A 19,944-nucleotide genomic window follows, 5' to 3' on the forward strand; every position below is an offset into this window, starting at 1 on the left:
TTAGCATACTAAATGTCTTAAATTTTTTTTAATTGAACTAATAAATTACTACTAGAACAACAGTTAAAAGAGAGGGTCAACAAATAAAATATAACAATCTCCACAGTTCCTAAGGATTTTAATAGGTAACAAATGAAGAAGAAAAAGGTTGAGAATTCATTTAGAATTCAATTTCTAACTTACTTTAGACTTTAGTAGGAAATTCTGAATCATTCCACATAGACTTTCTGATGATTACAGACATTGGTGATTGAGAACTGCTGAGATGGACTGACTGAATACATGTACACCACAGGTAGAACATCTATTGTTTTCTCCTTTAATATTAGTAAACATTTTCTAACACTTCCATCTCAAAACAGTAGTAAGGCACTCCCATTACCTAGAGTAATCTGTCTGTCGGGGTTTAGCCAAGTGACAAATTACAATACCTTCCCTCCTTCCTATTAACCAAATCATACCTGGCTCCGGAGGGCCAGTTATGCACATCTCCTCCAAAGTCTACATTCAGTGATATCATGTTGACCTGTTGAAACTGGTCATGGTCAGAGTGTTTATACAACAGAACTCAGCAAATGTTACAAATAACAGCCCCTGTTTTTCATATAGCCAGTTGTTAAATATTGGGCTGGCCAAAAAGGCCATTTAGTTTTTCCATAAAATAAAAGATATATTTTTCATTTTCACCAATAACTTTATTGATTTGGATATTTTGAGTATGTCCGCTATCTCCTGCTATTAGCTTCTATTGGGTAGAGGCCATGGATGCTGCTAAACATCTTCCAATGCATTAGACAGCCCCACAGGAAAGTTATTTGGCCAAAATGTCAACAGTACCAAGAAACTTGCAAACCACTTTTGACACATTCAGTCAGTCACAGCACCTTCTCCATACACTGCACAAATCTTTTTTTGCATTTCAGTTTGTTTTTTCCTTTCCTGAAATAATAAAGCATAATATGCCAAAATGTTGCAATCTTCAATATTAAAATGGCTGCACAAAAATTCATCAATTTTGCTTAGTTTTTTTTAAATGCATGCCGATATGACAGCTGTCACAATATGATCTAACAAAATTGTTTCAAACGAAGTTACAGACAACTAAGCACTACTAGAGCCATCATACAAAAAATACCAAACCAGCTTTTCAGCCAACCCAATATTTACCAGCACATGATTGCTTATATTCATCTCTGGTCTAATTCTACTCAGCTGCTAATTTACTGAGGATGAAGTAAAGGCAAGTACTGCTACAATTTACTTGCTATTCCTATATTGATAAAAATCAATTCTATATTTTTCTTTCTGGAGCAAAGTAAAAAAAAAAAAAAACCCCCTAGTACATTTCCCAGGAATGAAGAATAAAAATATATAGTGCCCTAGATTCCAAGAAACTCAACACTGCACTCAAAACAAGTTAGCAACAACAGCTCAAATATTTAAAATATTTTATGCTACTTACTAATGTTCTATTTCCTATATTTAACTTTTTTTAAAGTTTAACATCCAGAGATGCTCTTTTACATTTCCTGTGAAATAGTTTTGAGAAGATATATTAATTTTTAAAGTTTATACTATTTAGTAAGAATATTCCCCCAGCTTTCATAATTATACTATTTATTTTTACCTCCAAATTTTGACCTTTTGTTGACTCCTTCTCAAAGCTGGAATCCTTTAATGACTCTAAGCCTTGATACTGAAAGAAAGCAATACTGTAAGTAAAAACTCTACCACTTTTATTCCAAAATGTATCTGGATAGGTGTCTAAGAAGTAGATAGAATCTGCTTCCACAGGTATGTTGGATTTATTTGGATTTACTTAAGTCCTTCAAGTTTGACCACTATAACAAACCAAGCCAGGGCAGCCAACACATCACAGCCAACTAGCTTGGGCAGCAAATGGCAGAAATGCACACCTGAGACTGACAGAGCTGTCCAAAGCCTACCTACCGGTTAGAGAGAAATTTATACTAAGTGGCCATCAGACATTTTCACTTTTCATTAGAATTAAACAACAAATAGAGCAAGTAGGGAATATAAAATATTTTAAAAATAAAAAGAACAACCAAGAACAATGTAAAATAAAGACAATGAAACATACAATGCTATAGGATTTAGTAAAATGCACTGATACTTGAATGCTTTTTTAAAGAGTGAGCAAATGGAAGACCAGGTTGTTCTGGATCAACCCTCTCACTAAGAACAAGAAAAAGAGCTGGACAAAAATACCAAAAGACAGGATATGTCTGAAGGCATCAGAGAGGTAACAAAAGTAAGAATGTTGCCCTGACTGGTATGCCCTGCCTGCAAACCAGAAAGTCACCTGTTTGATTCCCAGCCAGGGCACATGCCTGGGTTGCAGGCCCGGTCCCCAGTTGTGGGGGTGGGAAAGGCAAGCAATTGATGTTTCTCTCCCACATCAATGTTTCCCTCTTTTTCTCCTTCTTTTCCCCTCTCTCTAAAAATAAATAAATAAAATCTTTTTTTTAAAAGAATGTGTGACAGATACAAAATACTCAGGAAAGCAAGTCCAGCATTTGACAGTGCCGCCCCAGCCCCATCACACACAAAAATATATAACAACAGGCTAAGAAACTGAGCAGAGATTTTAGTGGAAATGGGAGCTGAGAAGACAAAATTTGGAGTTCAGGAGCTGATGAGTGGGAAGAGCCATGAAGCTCAGATTTTAGAAAGGGACGCTGTGGCAGGCTGAATAATGACCTCTCCAAATTCCACCCTCATCCCAATTTTCTAGATGTGATTAAGTTAAGGATTTTGAGCTGGAGTGAATATATGGGATTATATTGGTGGGCCTAATATAATCCCAAAAGGTCTTGTAAAAGGAAGGCAAGAGGATCAAAGTTAGGAGATAACATGATGAGATGACAGCAGCAGAAAACGGAGTGGTGCAACTTTGAGCCAAGAAATGTGGGCAGCCTGCAGAAGGTGGAAGAGTCAAGAAACAGCTTCTCTCCTGGAACGCCCATAAGGAAACAGACTTGCTGATACCTTCCTTGTAGTTCTAGAAGACTGATTTTAGATTTCTGACCTCCACAGCTACAGCTGAATAAATCTGTATTGCCTTATGTCACTAAATTTGTGGTAATTTTTGCAGCAGCAGGAGTAAACCAATACCAACCCACACAGGCTACCTTATAAGCAAGTCAAAACCAGAAAGTTTCCTTTGAACTCAGGCCAAGTTTCCAAACATCTCAATCTGTGATTTGAGTAATCTAAGATTTCAAATGTCCCTAGCCCACCTGCCTATGAGAAGCAATAATAAATCCTCACTGGAGAAAGATATAGTATTACCCTCTTCAAAATTATCTGTATAATATTTGTTATACTATCACTGATACAACAACCCAGTATTCAAGAAGGTAAGATGTGACTGAGAACCAAGGGAAAAGTGAGCAAGAGAAATAGGCTCCCAGAGGACAAATAATGGAGCTTTTAGTCAGACACTGGCTGTAATCGGAAAGATACATTTAACAAGTGTTGGGAAGGATGTGGAGAGGATGAACTCTCACAAACTGCTGGTGGAAATATAATCTGGCATAGTCACTGTGGAAAACAATTTGGTAGTTCTTTCAAAAGTTAAATATAGATATAACAATTCCAATTCTAGGTATTATATATACCCAAAGAACTGAAAATATAGATCCACACAAAAACTTGTACATTAATATCCATAGCAACATCATTTCAAATAGCCAAAAAGGAGAATAACCCAAATGTCCATCAACTAACGAATGTGATGCAAACTATTATTCAGCAAAAAAATTAAATACTGATATATACTACAACATAGATCAACCTTCAAAACATTACGTAAGTGAGAAAAAGCAAGGCATAAAGGACCACATATTATGATTCCATTCATATGAAATGTCCAGAATAGACAACTCTATACATAACATAAATGAACCCTGAAAACATTTTGCTAAATTTTTTTACAGCCAGTCAAAAATGACATGTTAAATGATTCCATTTATGTGAAATGGAATCCAGAATTGACAAATCTATAGAAATAAAAAGTAAATTGTCTTGGACTTGGGAATGGGAGAGACTGGGTGAAGGGTGGTAGCTAAGGGGTGCAGTGTTTCTTTTGGGAGTAATAAAAACATTTGAAATTTTTTGTGGTAATGGATTCACCACTCTGTGAATATACTAAAAGCCACTCATCTGTACACTTTAAATGGGTGAATTGATTAATATGTGAATAATTTCCCAGCAAAGCTGTTAAAAAAATTATTTATAATAGTTTTTAAAATCATCAGATACCAGGGAATATATTTAAGAAACGAGAATAAATTTAAGAAAAGATACGCAAACAGGAGGAGTAGAACTTCAAACAGCCCTGAGGCATCAACAGCTCTGGACTTCTGGTCAAGATAGAGGTGTAGGTAAACACAACTCACCTCCCTGCACAACCACAGTAAAAATTATAAGTAAACTACAAAATAACTATCACCCAAGATGTAAGAAAATCAAGCTGTATGGAAGTCTGATAACCCAAACACATTCATTTAGACAAGCAGAAGGGGAAGATATGAAGAGACACAGAGATGCACAAGAGGCAGTCCCACACCCACATGTGGTAGATAAAAATCAAGAGGGATATCTCAGGAGCAAAGGATCCCAGCCTCACACCAGACCACACAGCCCAGAGCTCTGGCAGTTCCAGGGCCAGGAAGATAAGAACCCCCACCCTCAACTTCTAGCTGTAAAAACCAGTGAGGGTTGGGGTGGTGGAAGAAACTGCAATATTCTCAGATGTCTCCTTCTACAGGGCCCACAAAGGACTTAAGACTTATGCAAACTCTCTCCCTCTGGGCTCTAGCACTGGGGCAGCAGCTGGAAGGGCACCAGTGGCATACAGGGAGAAACTGAAGGGTCTGGTGTCAGGGTGAGTGCCAGGAGACAGCTTCGAACTGGACAAAATTCCAGAGGGAAGGCAGTGACCATTGTCCCTTTTCTGAGCCCCACCCACCCATACACACAGAGCCACAGAGCAGAGGCATCATATATGAGGCTCCATCAACCTGGTTCACATAGGTTGCCCTGCCCTGGTGGTTACCTAAGGCTATTCCTGAGCTATGTCCTTTAAAAAAAAGAATGGGTCAGAAGCAGAACATCAAAGCTGTCAGTGCTGCTCCATGAACAGGGATGTGGGCTGCTCCATGAACAGGGATGTGGAAATATCAAGGAGAAACTACCTGGGTGAAAAGACCTTTGAAGCAAACTCAGGACTGGGAGATCTGACACAGCATCTAAAATATAGCCTGTCTGAACTCCCACACTATTACTGGAGCAAAACCGTAAGTACATATACAGTCAAAATGAAAAGAGGTTTCAGTGACTGACAGAGGATATTTTCATCTCTCATCAACTGCACTGCAGAATTACTTCTTGTATAGAATGCATTGAGTTCACATTATTTTCTGTGTATCATTAGCCAGGTCACAGAAATTGTCACATTTTTCAGAATCACAGTCTTGCACTGATAAGTGTGAAGTATGAACGCATCTGCAGATCAATAATGAATTATAGGATAAGGGATTAATATCAGTTATTTGAGAAATAAATAACTGATATTAACTATGTTCATTTAAATAACTGATATAACTATGTTCATTTAAAATTGAACATAGTAGGGCTGGGTCAAGTACACTACCATCACTGAAGTTGACAACTGTCTCACTGGATGAACAGTGAGTTCCTGGAGGAGCTGAAAATTTTGGAACGACAGAAGTGAAGTTTGATGAGCCCTACACTAGGGAATACAATCAGGTCTTATTTCTTAACAGAGCCAAAGGTACCATTCAGCTAATGTCAACATTCTATTAAAACCAGCAACAGTGTAATTTCAAACTAAATTTCCAGACCCACTGGCCTTTACTCAATCCTCATGCTTCATGGTTTCTTTGCCATATTTAATTAGTGTGTCTTCTCTAAAGTATTCATTGGTCTTGGTAATACTGTACCATTCTAGCTTTCTTTCTGTTTTTTAAAAAATGTTCCTTCTGAGCCCTGGCTGGCGTAGCTCAGTGGATTGAGCTCAGGCTGGGAACCCAAGTGTCCTAGGTTCGCTTCCCAGCCAGGGTACATTCCTGAGTTGCAGGCCATAACCCCCAGCAACCACACATTGATGTTTCTCTCTCTCTCTCTCTTTATCTATCTATCTCCCTCCCCTCTCTAAAATGAATAAATAAAATCTTAAAAAAAAAATGTTCCTTCTGAATCCTTCCTTGTCACTTCCCCCCATCTTTTCTGTATTCATTCTCATGTAAGACTATTAATTTTTTAGGCTACAGTTATATAGTCTCTTGTCATAGGTTCAAAAAGTAGGCAGGTGATCTGTCAATATAGTTTAAAATCCCAAGTAGCCAATGGAAGAGCCCACTGGAAGATGTTTTTCTAGGTTTATTCTATCACCACATCTCAGTGTCTTGAGTACTTTTTGCTTCTCAGTGTGATGACTGCTTAACTAAATTATTGAATCCATAACAAGCCTTAGTAGCTCTGATTTGTGAGCATTCGAATGGGTTTGGTGAATGAAAATATATAAAGGAAACTAACTTCCGGTCAAGATGGAGTCATAGTTAGAGTCTCTTTACCTCCTCACATAACCATAAAAAGAATTACAACTAAATCTCAAAACATGTAACACCCAGAACTGTCAAAAAATCAAACTATATGGACGTCCAACAACCAAGAATTTAAGGAAGCCACAATCATCCAAACAGGTGCCTTTTATAAGGAGTAAAAACAGCTCTACCTCATACACAGAAATAATCATAGGGAGGCTGCCAAATTGAGGAGACAAAGGAATATAGCACAAATGAAAGAACAGAACTAAACTCCACAAAAAGAACTAAATGAAACAGAGATAGCCAACCTATCAGATGTAGAGCTCAAAACACTGGTGATCAGAATACTCAAAGAACTCACTGAGTATGGCAACAACATAAAGGAAGAAATGAAGGTTACACTAAATGAAATAAAGAAAAATCTACAGGGAACCAACAGTGAAGCAAAGGAAGCCAAGATTCAAATCAACAATTTGGAACATAAGGAAGAAATAAACATTCAACCAGAAAAGAATGAAGAAACAATTAAAAAAAAAAAAACGAGGACAGTATAAGGAGACTCTGGGACACCTCCAAATGTCTCAACATCTGAATGATAGGGGGTGCCAGAAGAAGAAGAGAATGAGCAAGAAATTGAAATTTTACTTCAAAAAATAATGAAAGAAAACTTCCCTAACTTGGCAAAAGAAATAGACATACAAGTCCAGGAGGCACAAAGAGTCCCAAACAAATTGGACCCTAAGAGGACCACACCAAGACATATCATAATCAAAATGCCAAACGTTAAAGATAAAGAGAGGATAGTAAAAGCAACAAGAGAAAAGCAGAGAGTTACCTAAAAAGGAGTTCCCATAAGATTGTCAGCTGATTTCTCAAAAGAAACCTTGCCAGTAAGAAGGGGCTAGAAAGTTAGTATTCAAAGTGATGAAAAGCAAGGACCTCTAACCTAGACTACTCTACCCAGCAAAGCTATCATTTAGAATGGAAGGACAGACAAAGTGCTTCCCAGATAAGGTCAGGCTAAAGGACCTCATCATCACAAAGCCATTATAACATGAAATGCTAAAGAGACTTATTTAAAGAAAAACAAGATAAAAACTATGAACATTAAAAAGACAACAAATCCATAACTATCAACAACTAAATCTTAAAAAAAAGAAATAAGCCAGCAGAATAGCAACAGAATCACAGGTTTAGAGATCATTTGGAAGGTCATCAGTGGGGAGGGGTAGGGAGGAGAATGGGAGAAATGTTACCAGGAATAAGCAGCATAATAGGTAGATACAAAGTAGATGGGGAGGTTAAAAATAGTACAGGGAATGGAGAAGCCAAACAACTTATATGCATGACTCATGGACATGAACTAAAGCAAGGACGATTGCTAGAACAATGGGGGTGCCAGGTAGAGGGAAGCAAAAGGAGAAAAACTGGGACAACTGTAATAACATAATAAAAAATATACTTTAAAAAAGGAAAAGATGGTCTTTTCAATAAATAATACTGGTTGATTTAATATCCATGTGAAAAACATTAAATCTTGTCCTCTAAATTATAACATAACAAATTCAATTCCAGATAGATTAAGAATGATTAAATTTGGGCTGAACTATTCTCTCCACCCCCAAATTCGTATGTTGAAGCTTCAATCTCTAGTTTGAATTTGAATGGATGTAGAGATAGGCCCGTTCAAAGAGGTGATTAAGTTTAAACTGGGCCTTTAGGGTGGGCCCTAATCCAATCTGAATCCTTATAAGAGGAAACTCAGACACACAGAGAAATACCAGAAACAGGTACCGGCACAGAGAAAAGACCATTTGAGCTGCTGTCTGCAAGCCAAGGAGAGAGGCCTCAGAAGAAACCAAACCTGCCAACACCTTGGTCCTGGACTTCTAGTCTCCAAAAATGTGAAGAAAATTAATTCCTGTTGTGTAAACCACCCTATCTGTATGTTATGATAGAGCTAACAAACTAACACAAAAACAAAAAGAGGGGTAAAACAATAAAGTTTCTAAAAGATAACATGGAAGATTATCTTCATATCCTTGGGTAGACAAAAACTTCTGAAGTAGAAAACAACAGTCATCATAAGGAAAAGATTCACAAATTAGACTATGTTAAAATTAAGAACTTCTGCTTACCAAGATACCATCTGACATAAAAAGCAAACAGAGAGTGGAAGATATTTGCAATACATATATCTGGCAATGGATTCATACCCAAAATAATAGAAAAAAATCTTACATATCAAAACAGGAAAAAAAACCAGATAACTATTCCATTAAAGAGTTTTTAAAAGAAGAAACAAAGGAAAAAAAAAGTCAACTTCACAAAAATGATACCCAAATAGCCAAAAAAAAACATATAAAAAAAGTGCTTGAATTCATTAGTCAGGAAAAGAAATTAAAACCTAGTAATATGAAGAACTGAACTCTTATACTTTGCAAAAAAAGCAATAATCTTGAACTTACAGAGATAGAAGTACCTATATCGAGAAGCATTGATATAATGTTTTCTGACTCTAAAATGAATGTTAATATTTTCAAAAATGTCTTACCTCTTTTTCTACGACGCTGAATTTTTCAAGTAGTTTACATTTTTCTTCAATTAGTGTAGAAAGTTCTACAGCAAGCTTTTTCTCTCTTTCTAAACAAAAAGTTCAAATATGAAAATATTTATTAGTAAAAATACATGTTCCCCTATATTCAGTGCAACATTATTTACAATACCCAACTAAGTATCCACTGACAGATAACTGGTTAAATATGTGATGTGTATTTACATAGCATAAAATATAGAGAGAATACTACTTAGCTATAAAAAAGATGAAATACTACCCTGGCAAGGTGGCTCAGTTGGAGCATTGGCTTGTACACTAAAAGGCTGCAGGTATGATTCCTGGTCAGGGCACATACCTAGGTTGCCGGTTCAATCCTTGGTCAGGGAACATACAGCAGGCAAACTGACTTGTTTGTTTCTCTTTGTCTCTTTGTCTCCATCTCTCTCTCTCCCCTCCCCAGCCCACTTCTTCTCTCTCTAAAATCAGTAAACATATCCTCGTGTGAGGATTTAAAAAAAACATGAAATATTGCCATAGGTGACAACATGATTAAATCTTAAAGTATTATGCTAACTGAAATAAATAGGACAAAAAAGGACAAAAGCCATGTGATTTCACTCATATGTGTAATATAAAAAATAAGTAACAAAAAAACAAACTCATAAGATACAAACAACAGAATGATGACTACCAGTGAGGAAGGTGGGTAGGGAGAAGGGAAAGTGGGTAAAGATGGTCAGATATGTGTTGATGGAAGGAAACTAGACTTCAAGTGGTAGCACTCTAAATAGAATACACATATGTGGGATTATAACCTTATATACCTAAAACTTATATATTATTAACCAATGTTACCCCAATAAAACTTTTTGTTTTAAATATATTTTATTGCTTATGCCATTACAGTTGTCCCATTTCTCCCCTTCACTCCCCTCCACCATGCACACCCTCTCTCACCTACATTCCCCCCCCTTAGTTCATGTCCATGTGTCATACATATAAATTCTTTAGCTTCTACATTTCTCATACTATTCTTACCCTCCTCCTATTTTCTACCTACCATCTATGCTACTTATTCTCTGTACCTTTTCCGCCTTTCTCCTCCTCCCACTCCCCTGTTGCTAACCCTCCATGCAATCTCCATTTCTATGGTTCTGTGCCTGTTCTAGTTGTTTGCTTAGTTTGTTTTGTTTTTGTTTTAGGTGTGGTTGTTAATAATTGTGAGTTTCTTGTCATTTTACTGTACACGTTTTTGATCTTTTTCTTAGATAAGTCCCTTTAACATTTCATATAATAAGGACTTGGTGGTGATGAACTACTTTAACTTGACCTTATCTAAAAAGCACTTTATCTGCCCTTCCATTCTAAATGAGAGCTTTGCTGGACAGAGCAATCTTGGATGTAGGTCCTTGCCTTTCATGACTTTGAATACTTCTTTCCAGCCCCTTCTTGCCTGCACAGTCTGTTCTGACAAATCAGCTAACAGTTTGATGGGAACTCCTTTGTAGGTTACTGTCTCCTTATCTCTTGCTGCTTCTAGGATTCTCTCCTTCATTTTTACCTTGACTAATGTAATTATGATGTGCCTTGGTGTGTTTCTTCTTTGGTCCAACTTCTTTGGGACTCTCTGAGTTTCCTGGACTTCCTGGAAATCTATTTCCTTTGCCAGAATGAGAAATTTCTCCTTTATTATTTGTTCAAATACGTTTTGAATCTGTTGCTCTTCCTCTTCCCCTTCTGGTACCCCTATAATTCAGATGTTGGAGCATTTAAAGATGTCCTGGAGGTTCCTAAGCCTGTCCTCATTTTTTTGAATTCTTGTTTCTTCCTTCTTTTCTGATTGGATGTTTCTTTCTTCCTTCTGGTCCACTCCACTGATTTGAGTCCCAGTTTCCTTCCTATCACTATTAGTTCCCTGTACATTTTACTTTATTTCACTTAGTGTAGCCTTCATTTCTTCATCTAATTTGTGACCAAATTCAACCAATTCTGTGAGCATCCTGATTACGAACCAGTGTTTTGAACTGTGCATGTGATAGGTTGGCTATCTCTTCATTGCTTAGTTGTATTTTTTCTGGGGCTTTGATCTATTCTTTTGTTTGGGCCATTTTTTTTTTGTCTTGACATGCCTTTTGCATAGTGAGGGGCGGAGCCTTAGGTGTCCACCAGGGCAGGGTAACCCATGTTGCTGGGTTGTGACACTATATGTGGGGAAGGGGTCCAAGGGGAAACAATGGTGCTTACTCCGCTCTCTGCCAGATTTCAGTCATTTCCCTCACTTCCCACAAGCAAATTGGGCCCTTCTGGTACTGATTCCTGTGTGGGTGGGTTTGTGTATGTCCTGAGACACTGTGGGTCTCTCCAAGGAACTCTCCTGTGAGGCTGGGAGTTTCTCTCAGCACCTCGACTCCCACAGGTGTTTTCAATCAGTCATTTGAGGCTTTATTTCCCCACACCGGGACCCTTGGTTGCATGGTCTGTCTCGCTCCCCAGTTTCACCTGGATTATCTGTGTGGGAATGTGTGACCACCTGACCATCAGCCACCTGCTCGGCCAGGATCTACCAGCTGCTGCCTTGCACGCCCAGGTCCCCCAGGCACCACTTTGCCGCAACCCCTCTCTGCCTGGCCATCAGACTCCGCCCCTCCTACCAGCCTGGATGAATGTGTCTACTTTCACTCCTTGGTTGTCAGACTTCCATACAGTTCAATTTTCTGGCAGTACTGGTTGTTTTTTTGTTTCTAAATTGTCGTTGTCCTTTTCTGGTTGGGCAAGGAGGCAGAGTGTGTCTACCTTGTGCCTCCATCTTGGCCGGAAGTCCCCAATAAAAGTATTTTAAAGATTTTATTTATTAATCTATTTTTAGAGAGAGGGGAAGGAAGGGAAAAAGAGAGAGAGAGAAACACTGATGTGTGAGAGGAACCTCTAGCACACCTCCAACCAGGGACCTGGCCCGCAACCCAGGCATGAGCCCTGACCAGAAATCAAACCAGTGACCTTTCTGTTCACAGACTGTCGCTCATCCCACTAAGCCACACCAGCCAGGGTATGAATAAATTTTTTTAAAGTTAACAATATCATGTATAAATGTTTTTGTTTAAAATGATAAACATGGTGAGGTCTAAAGTAGAAAAAAAAACTTACCCACATAAAGTCGGCTTCTAATCTGAAACAAATTTTAAACAAAATTATATTAAAACAAATACACATTCAAGTAAATACAGGTATGTTTAATTTATACTGCCAACTTAAAAATAACACTTTTCTTGTTGCCTTAATATAAATTTCAGTTAGCCAAAAGAAAGGCAACTTCACAAAAATAATATCCAAATCAATGATATGTGCAATGAGAAAAATGCTACATATTAATACCTATTAAAATTTCACATTGTATATTAGCATATTAAAGACTTTGAAATAACTGTATCTTAAAAATACCTATTAAAAACTAATCAAACAACTAGAACAGTAACAGAGCCACAGAAATGGAGAACATATGGAGCGTTAGCAACGGGGGAGTGGGCAGAGGAGAAAGGGGTAAAAGGTACAGAGAATAAATAGCATAGATGGTAGGTAGAAAATAGACAGGGGGAGGGCAAGAATAGTATGGGAAATGTAGAAGCTAAAGAACTTATGACACATGGACATGAACTAGAGGGGGCGAATGTGGGTAGGGGAGGGTGTACAGGGTGGACAGGGATGGAATGGGGTATAATGGGACAGCTGTAATAGCATAATTAATAAAATATTTAACAAAAATGTTTTGGGGAAAATATACTAAGTATTAATAAATGAACATGATAATGTTAAAAAAAAACCTGTTTAATTTCATTTAGACCATTGTTCCTGAAACAGATTTGACCCTGAAACAAACTATTTCAAGAAGTCCCTACTATCATGTCCCCTAGTGCTAATACACAAAATAACATGGTTTGGGAAATGTACCACTAGGTCATGGATTGAAACTGACTACAAAGAAACCATAAACACAACCTTTTTATTCTTTAACCTCTCGTTCAAATAATGAAGGAAAAATCCCATTTGTAGAGAGATCAGATTTAGGGTTGAGGATATATATGCCAGTGTAAAAAACAATGGGGACTTAAATCATCTAGAGAAGAGTTATAGAGATAAAGTTAAAGGAGACAAAATTGAAAAGCAAAGTTACAGCCCTGGCTGGTGTGGCTCAGTGGATTGAGTGCCAGCCTGTGAACCAAGGAATCATCGGTTCCATTCCCAACAAGGCACATGCCTGGGTTGCAGGCCAGATTCCCAGTTGAGGGACTGCAAAAGGCAACCAGATATTGATGTTTCTCTCCTTCTCTCTCCCTTCCCCTCTCTCTAAAAATAAATTAATAAAATCTTTTAAAAAAATAGAACATAAAAGTGAAGTTACAATAGAATGGGTAAATATGAGGTATAAATTAGTGAGCTGATCAGATTCAGGGACTACCTCAAAAAGTAACAGGACAGTATAAAAAAAATTTTTTTAAGTTAAAAGATAAGTCTTAAGTATAAGGGCTAATATCTAAAACATAGGAGTCCCAAAAAAGAAAATTAAAATGTAAAATGTAGCCCTGGCTGGTGTGGCTCAGTGGACTGAGTGCCAGCCTGAGAACCAAAGGGTCGCCAGTTGATTCCCAGTCAGAGCACATGCCTGGGTTGCAGGATAGATCTCCAGAAGGGGGTACATGAGGAACAACCACACATAGATGTTTCTCTCCCCCTCTTTCTCCCTACATTCCCCTCTAAAAATAAATACATGAAATCTTTTTAAAAATGTAAAATGCAGAAGAAATTTCCCACAATTAAAAAATGATAAAAGATCTCATATTAAAAAAATAGAAATTTAGACTGCAAAAAAGGTGTACATCTATGATGTACACCTTCCTAAGTAGGGAAAAGAGGGACTATTCAATACATGAAGCTGAAAAAAATGGTTATATCTTGTGGAGGAAAAACTACACTGAATCCCTATCCCATATCAAACAAAAAACTGGATTCAAGATGAATCAAGGACTTACATGTTAAAAGCAAAATTTTTAAATTAAGAATAATTGCTCATCAGAAAACATCTTAAGGAAAATGAAAAGATGTTCCATACTAGGCCATTTACTATACACATAAGCAAGAAGGGTAACATCAAGAATATACTAAGAACACCTACAAATAAAAAATAACAAACTACTTAATAAAAACATGGGCAAAAGACATAAAAAAACAATTATTTCCCAAAATAACAATTACACATGGCTGGTAAATTCAGTAAGAGATTTCAATCTCATTAGTGATCAAGGAATTCAAATCAAGACCATGATAAGATACAATTTTATACCCATTCAAGTGACAAAAGAACAGTGTTGGAAAGGACAGAAATCAAATGGATCTCTAGACTTCATGTATATTGCTGGTAGGGTGGAAACTGGTACAATGTGGAAAACAACTGGCATTACCTTATAAAAACAGAACCTCCATATACTCTAACCCAGTAATCTCACACCTAAGTATATTCTCAAGAGAAACTAAAATATGTAATAGGAGACATGTGTAAGAATATACATAACAGATGGGTACTGGAAAAATCAGGAGGAACATTTTGTAAAGTTCATGATTGTCTAACCACTATGCTGTACACCTGAAATTAATAAAAAAGTAATACTGAATGTAAACTATAATTGAAAAGAAACTTTTAATTAAAAAAAATACACAGCAGCAGTAACAGTAACAGAAAAAAACCTGAAAACCCAAATGTCCAAGACCACAAAACCTATATACTTTAGTCTATTCTTACAGTAATTCTAGAGCAATCAAAATGGAAAAAAATTGAAGCCTCATCTAAAGCTACAGATGGATGACTCTTAGCAATATAGGATGGAAGAAAAAAGATCCAAAACATGGCATACAGTGTGACACCAAGTACAATCACATACTATACTTGTGAGAAATGTATGTAGACAGGACCAAAAAAAATTTAAGGCATGGGAATAATCAACACAGATCCAAGCTGGGGCTACCTCTAGTATGGACACATGGGGGATAAAATGAGGGAGGATCTCTGAAATATAAGTGATAGTCAATGTTTTTGTTTCCAAGTTGAGTGGTATATTCATAGATGTCTAGTATACTATTAAAAACAAACACAGACCATAAATAAATAATAAAGGTAGGGGTTTAGTATCAGTTCTACAGAGAACTTGTTAAAAATTTTTACACTTCAAAAATTCCTCTAAACCTATATTTAGTTTCTAGTAGCCACACATTATCATGAGTAACCCACATAGCTACAACCTAATTTGTTTTCTTAAAACAAAAATGGTTCTCATATTATTTGCTCAAACGGAAGACAAAATGAGCATTCCCTTAGTATATAGCACTGGTTACTTACCGAACGAAAACTTCTCCACAAAAACAAGAAAACAGCAAAAAATCCAACAATAGCTGCACATATCAGCAATTCCCAAGGAAAACCATAGAGATTAGAACTTTTTCTCATATCTTCAGGCAATGCTGCCACAACCTTTAAAACAAGAAAATTATTACTATGATGATAACTCACAAAATCTGTAACTCGAACTTTGAGTTTTATGATACCAGTTTATTAGACACATCTTCTTGGACATCTTGGAGGGGTCACTGCAGAGGAGGACAATCTGCTAGTCTGTGTTAATTGAAATGGGAAATTTCCTGCAAATGGTTATGGTCTATCACCCTTGATAGAGAAAAAACAGTGGTCTTTCCCAAAGCCAACCATACAGATCAAGGAAAAGGACCTCTAAAAGGAAACCAGTATTTGATCTTAAAACCCTTATTTCTATTTCATTCATTGTCTTTTGGGACACAGACTTTGAAAACATAGAGATGGGTGCTAAAATGGTGCCTAGCACATAAAAACATGCCAAGTCCTAAAATGACACAGAGCATAGGAGCCAAGAGGAAGGTATACTGTGTAGACTGAATTTTCTGTATCTTATTCTCTGCAGTTTTTCTTCCCTTTTTTTTGTATACATTTAGTAAGGTTTACTTAAATGTTTCAGTATTGCTTCAACTACATAATGAAGAATTAGGCTTCACTTAAAGTACTAAGCTAAAGCACAATGGCTCTCCAGCACGTACATTACTACTTGGAACCTATTTATGTCTCCAGCAAGCGTTATTGCACATCACTCCCTGAGCCCACTTGACACTTCTAGTAATACAGCTCCTAGGGCACTGCACATACCATGCTACTTCATGCCTCCTGTGTTTAAACTATTCCCTAAGCCTGTAAAGGCTTTCCTAGAGACTCCAGAAAATGTAATCTCGCCCACCATTCAATTTCACTAGCACTTTCCATGTTTCAGTAAGCACTTCATCAGTTTCTACTTTGTACTTTTTTTTTTTTTGTCTTGCCTCTCAACCGACAGCATGACACCAGTGGCCCAAATTATGTCATAGTTCACTTAGAATCCTCATAAAACTGTCATATAAGAGTACATATGAATATCATGGCAACTATACTTTTTAATTTACAAATAATGTAACTGCCCCAATATTTAAAAGGGCTTTGTAAGTTTTTTGTGCAGATAGTTTTTTTAAACACGGCCTCATAAATGCCCCTAAGCATATCAACAAAGATACCTATAAATAAAAAAAAATCCTTGCAACATGATTATAAACTGAACCTAATAATTTTGAACACTTGGAGTTTAATATCTCCAGATTTTACATTAACACGAGTTTTTACATTTAACAAGACAACAGAAAGAAGGGAACAATCTCATTTATGGTAAAGCATCTCAAAACAGCATCTTAAAAGAAAATGTAGATTTAGCATGCCTACTCCCCGTCCAGGCTTAGGTATCCTTTCAGGACAAGAAGTTTCATCACTAAAAGGAACTCATCTCAGAGGAGCAGTCCTTAAGTTTCTTACGGTCGGGGGAACTACGTGTCACTGACCCCTGTTCAAAATAAATAAAATTAAGGAAAGAATCATTTGTTTTCAAAATCGGGAAACATTTAACACACCTTTGTAAAGTCCCACTAAGCAAATGCTATTTTCACCTTCCTCATCTCCAGGTCCCCTTCCACCACACACACACAAAAATGGCCCAAGCATCCCACGAACCTGGCTACTGCCTCGGACACGAGCTGGCCCGGTGGCAGCTGAAGACTGGCTTTGGGACCTCCCACCACTGCCGCTCAGACCCAAAGCCAAAGTCTGCTGCTTCCTCCCCTCGGCGGCTTCCGCGACCCCTGGGCCTGATCGCGCCTGGCCTTACCCAGCGTAGCTTTTCCAGGACCAGCCCCAAGTAAGGCTGAGGGGCAGTCCTGGGCTCCTCCATTGCGCCAGGGCTGCCCTGGATACAGCTGCCGCAGCCAGGGCCCGACTGAGCAACAATCAGCCGCAAACAACACGCTGCGTTCAATCCAGAACCTAAACCCGCACCCGACAACCGGACCACACCACTGTGGAGCCGGCTGTGGGGGGGGAGGTCACGGAGGAGAAACAACGCATAGGCCTCAGGTGTCCACGTTGCCTACTGACAAGCCTCGACCCCTAAGTTACGCCTTGTGTCCAGGTGATGAGAAAGTCCAAGCAAGTCCACAAGAGCCTGAGACTCGCTCTTCACTCGCCACCCCACCCCTCAGTTTGGTTTCGGCCAAACTTCGGTGGGGAGGCTAGGAGGCTGGACACCGTAAATTTCCCCTCCTTCTTTGCGCGTGGTTCGTAGACGTGTCCGGGGTGCTTGCTCTTAAAGGGGCAGGCGCTCTACCTGGCAAAACCACCCACCTTTGGAATTCCAGAGACTCGAGGTTGAGAAAGTTTCGGCCTTGACTCAGCCTAGACTACTAGGGCTTTGGCCCACGACCCCTCCCACCCCCACCCACCAGCAGGTGGCTAGAGAGGAAGTGAGGCTTCCCCTGGAGGCCCCTCATCACAGCCCCGGGGGTAGAGCTTGAGCGCGGCACGCCCCCTTGGCCCTGGGGCCATCTCCAGAGCCAGCCCCTGTCCGCAGCGCTTTCATCTCTCAGACCCTCAAGAGCTTTTTACCTACACCCCACGGAAGCCCTGACTGTGTCATTCCCCAGGGGACCCCGCGGAATTAGGAAAACCGGCTGCCTCCTTCATTCCAGTTAGAAAAGGACCTGCAGGGCCCGCGCCTGAGTGTCCTGCCAACTGTTTCCGGACTTTCGACTTTGGACAGGAAGGCATCTCAGGTCACCTGTTGTCTGGACAAAATTTAACCTCCCACGTACAAGAGAACATCGATCGGGTCTTCTCTGCACAGTGGAGGGTTCATAAGGGTTACTCACTTTTACCTGAGATACCTGGGCACTTGCTAGGTAAAATTGTCCTAAACTTCATGAGCTCCTACTTACCCAAATCCTGAATCATCAAACCCGTGTGCACCTTTCCTGTACTAGTGCTGTTCTCCTGAGAAGGGAAGCTAAAAGTAGCATCTTGTCCTCTAAATTTAGGTCTCTATTTTTAGGTCTGTTGAATAAAGTAAGGGGGCTGGATTTGCTCTTGGTAGAGGGTTTTAGCTGACATAGGTGTAAAGAATAAACTATTTCTAAAACTCCTGTGCCAGCATAATCTCACCGAATTCAGCCTTCAAACTGAATTCCTCAGTGAAGTAACTCAAAGAGGAATAGATAGTTCTTCCTTAAACATATCACCCAAGGGAAGTCAGTAGTTAAAATCTAAAATCCATAGGAAGCTTCTCTATTTTAAACTCTGGCAGCAACATAACTATTGTGCCAAAAAGTGTCCCAAGTTCACAAGTGGTTTTCAGTACTAAAATGAGACCTAGCTTTTTGAAACTCAAAGTGTTCTCTCTCGTTTGCCACATCAGCCTAAGGAGTTTCAGAAACTATCATTATCAGAGAGTAGCAGAAATTACTTAATAAAGCTCCATATTTAAGGTATTACACAACCTTCACAGGGGTTTGACAATGTGTGTTGAAATTATGTGAATAGCTTATCAAAGTCAAAACAAGCATAACCAAAATTTTATCTTTAAAATTTCAAAGAATTTTAGAACGATTTGTACCTCTATTAGAATATTGTATTATTCAATTACAAAATTATTAAATAAGTCTGAACTTTTTCAAATAACTCCTGAATCATTTTCAGCTTTCAGGACTTACTTATAACCCAAAATATCTTTTTAATCCCTTTGCCTCTCCCTAAGGCAGTCTGAGCCCTTTTCCAATTTTTCAATAATTACCATTCCAAATTAAAAACATGTATTAGGGACAAGAATAAATTAAAACTTTTTAAAGAGAAAAATCTAAAAGCTTTGTCTCACCAATAGCAAAAACACAGTAAAACTCAAACTCTGCCTGATTCAAACCTAATTTCTATAAAATTAATAGTCATATAGAAACTTACCTCTTCTTCTAGATCATTCAAGTCCATTTTTAAAATTCACATTAAAATATCCTAACATGTAAATAAAATTTTGCAAAGCACCTCATATCCTTGAGAAAGATTTCAGATTTTAATTCATCCTGCACTCTTGTTTCAATACTGTGATCCTGTTTTGACACTTGAGGGTAAAGGGGTGCTATAGGTGGCGCTGTGACTACCAACTCATAATTCAGTTTCATGGACAACACTCCTGATCAAATATATTACATATTAAATATACATATTAACACCCTCTTAAAATCTATAACTGCAAAGAGAAATCCTGAATTTGGTAACTAATAAAAATTAAATTTCATGATTTATTCTATAATCTGTTTACATAGATTACATAATTTTTACCATGTAAAAATATTTTAAAATGGTACTTAAGGAGATGTGGG

At 38.1% G+C, this 19,944-nt stretch overlaps 1 protein-coding gene across 1 annotated transcript in view; it reads right to left on the reverse strand.

Annotated features, from left to right (window-relative positions):
• Positions 1–19,944, reverse strand: part of MIA2 (MIA SH3 domain ER export factor 2) — a 115,906-nt gene that overhangs the window by 58,661 nt on the left and 37,301 nt on the right. Inside the window, 4 exon segments of the mRNA XM_036028925.1 lie at positions 1,628–1,696; positions 9,148–9,236; positions 12,295–12,316; positions 15,536–15,667. Of these exon segments, the coding sequence (XP_035884818.1) occupies positions 1,628–1,696; positions 9,148–9,236; positions 12,295–12,316; positions 15,536–15,667 (312 nt within the window).

The sequence above is a fragment of the Phyllostomus discolor genome, chromosome 1, assembly GCF_004126475.2.
Source record: "Phyllostomus discolor isolate MPI-MPIP mPhyDis1 chromosome 1, mPhyDis1.pri.v3, whole genome shotgun sequence".
NCBI classification, from domain to species: Eukaryota; Metazoa; Chordata; class Mammalia; order Chiroptera; family Phyllostomidae; genus Phyllostomus; species Phyllostomus discolor.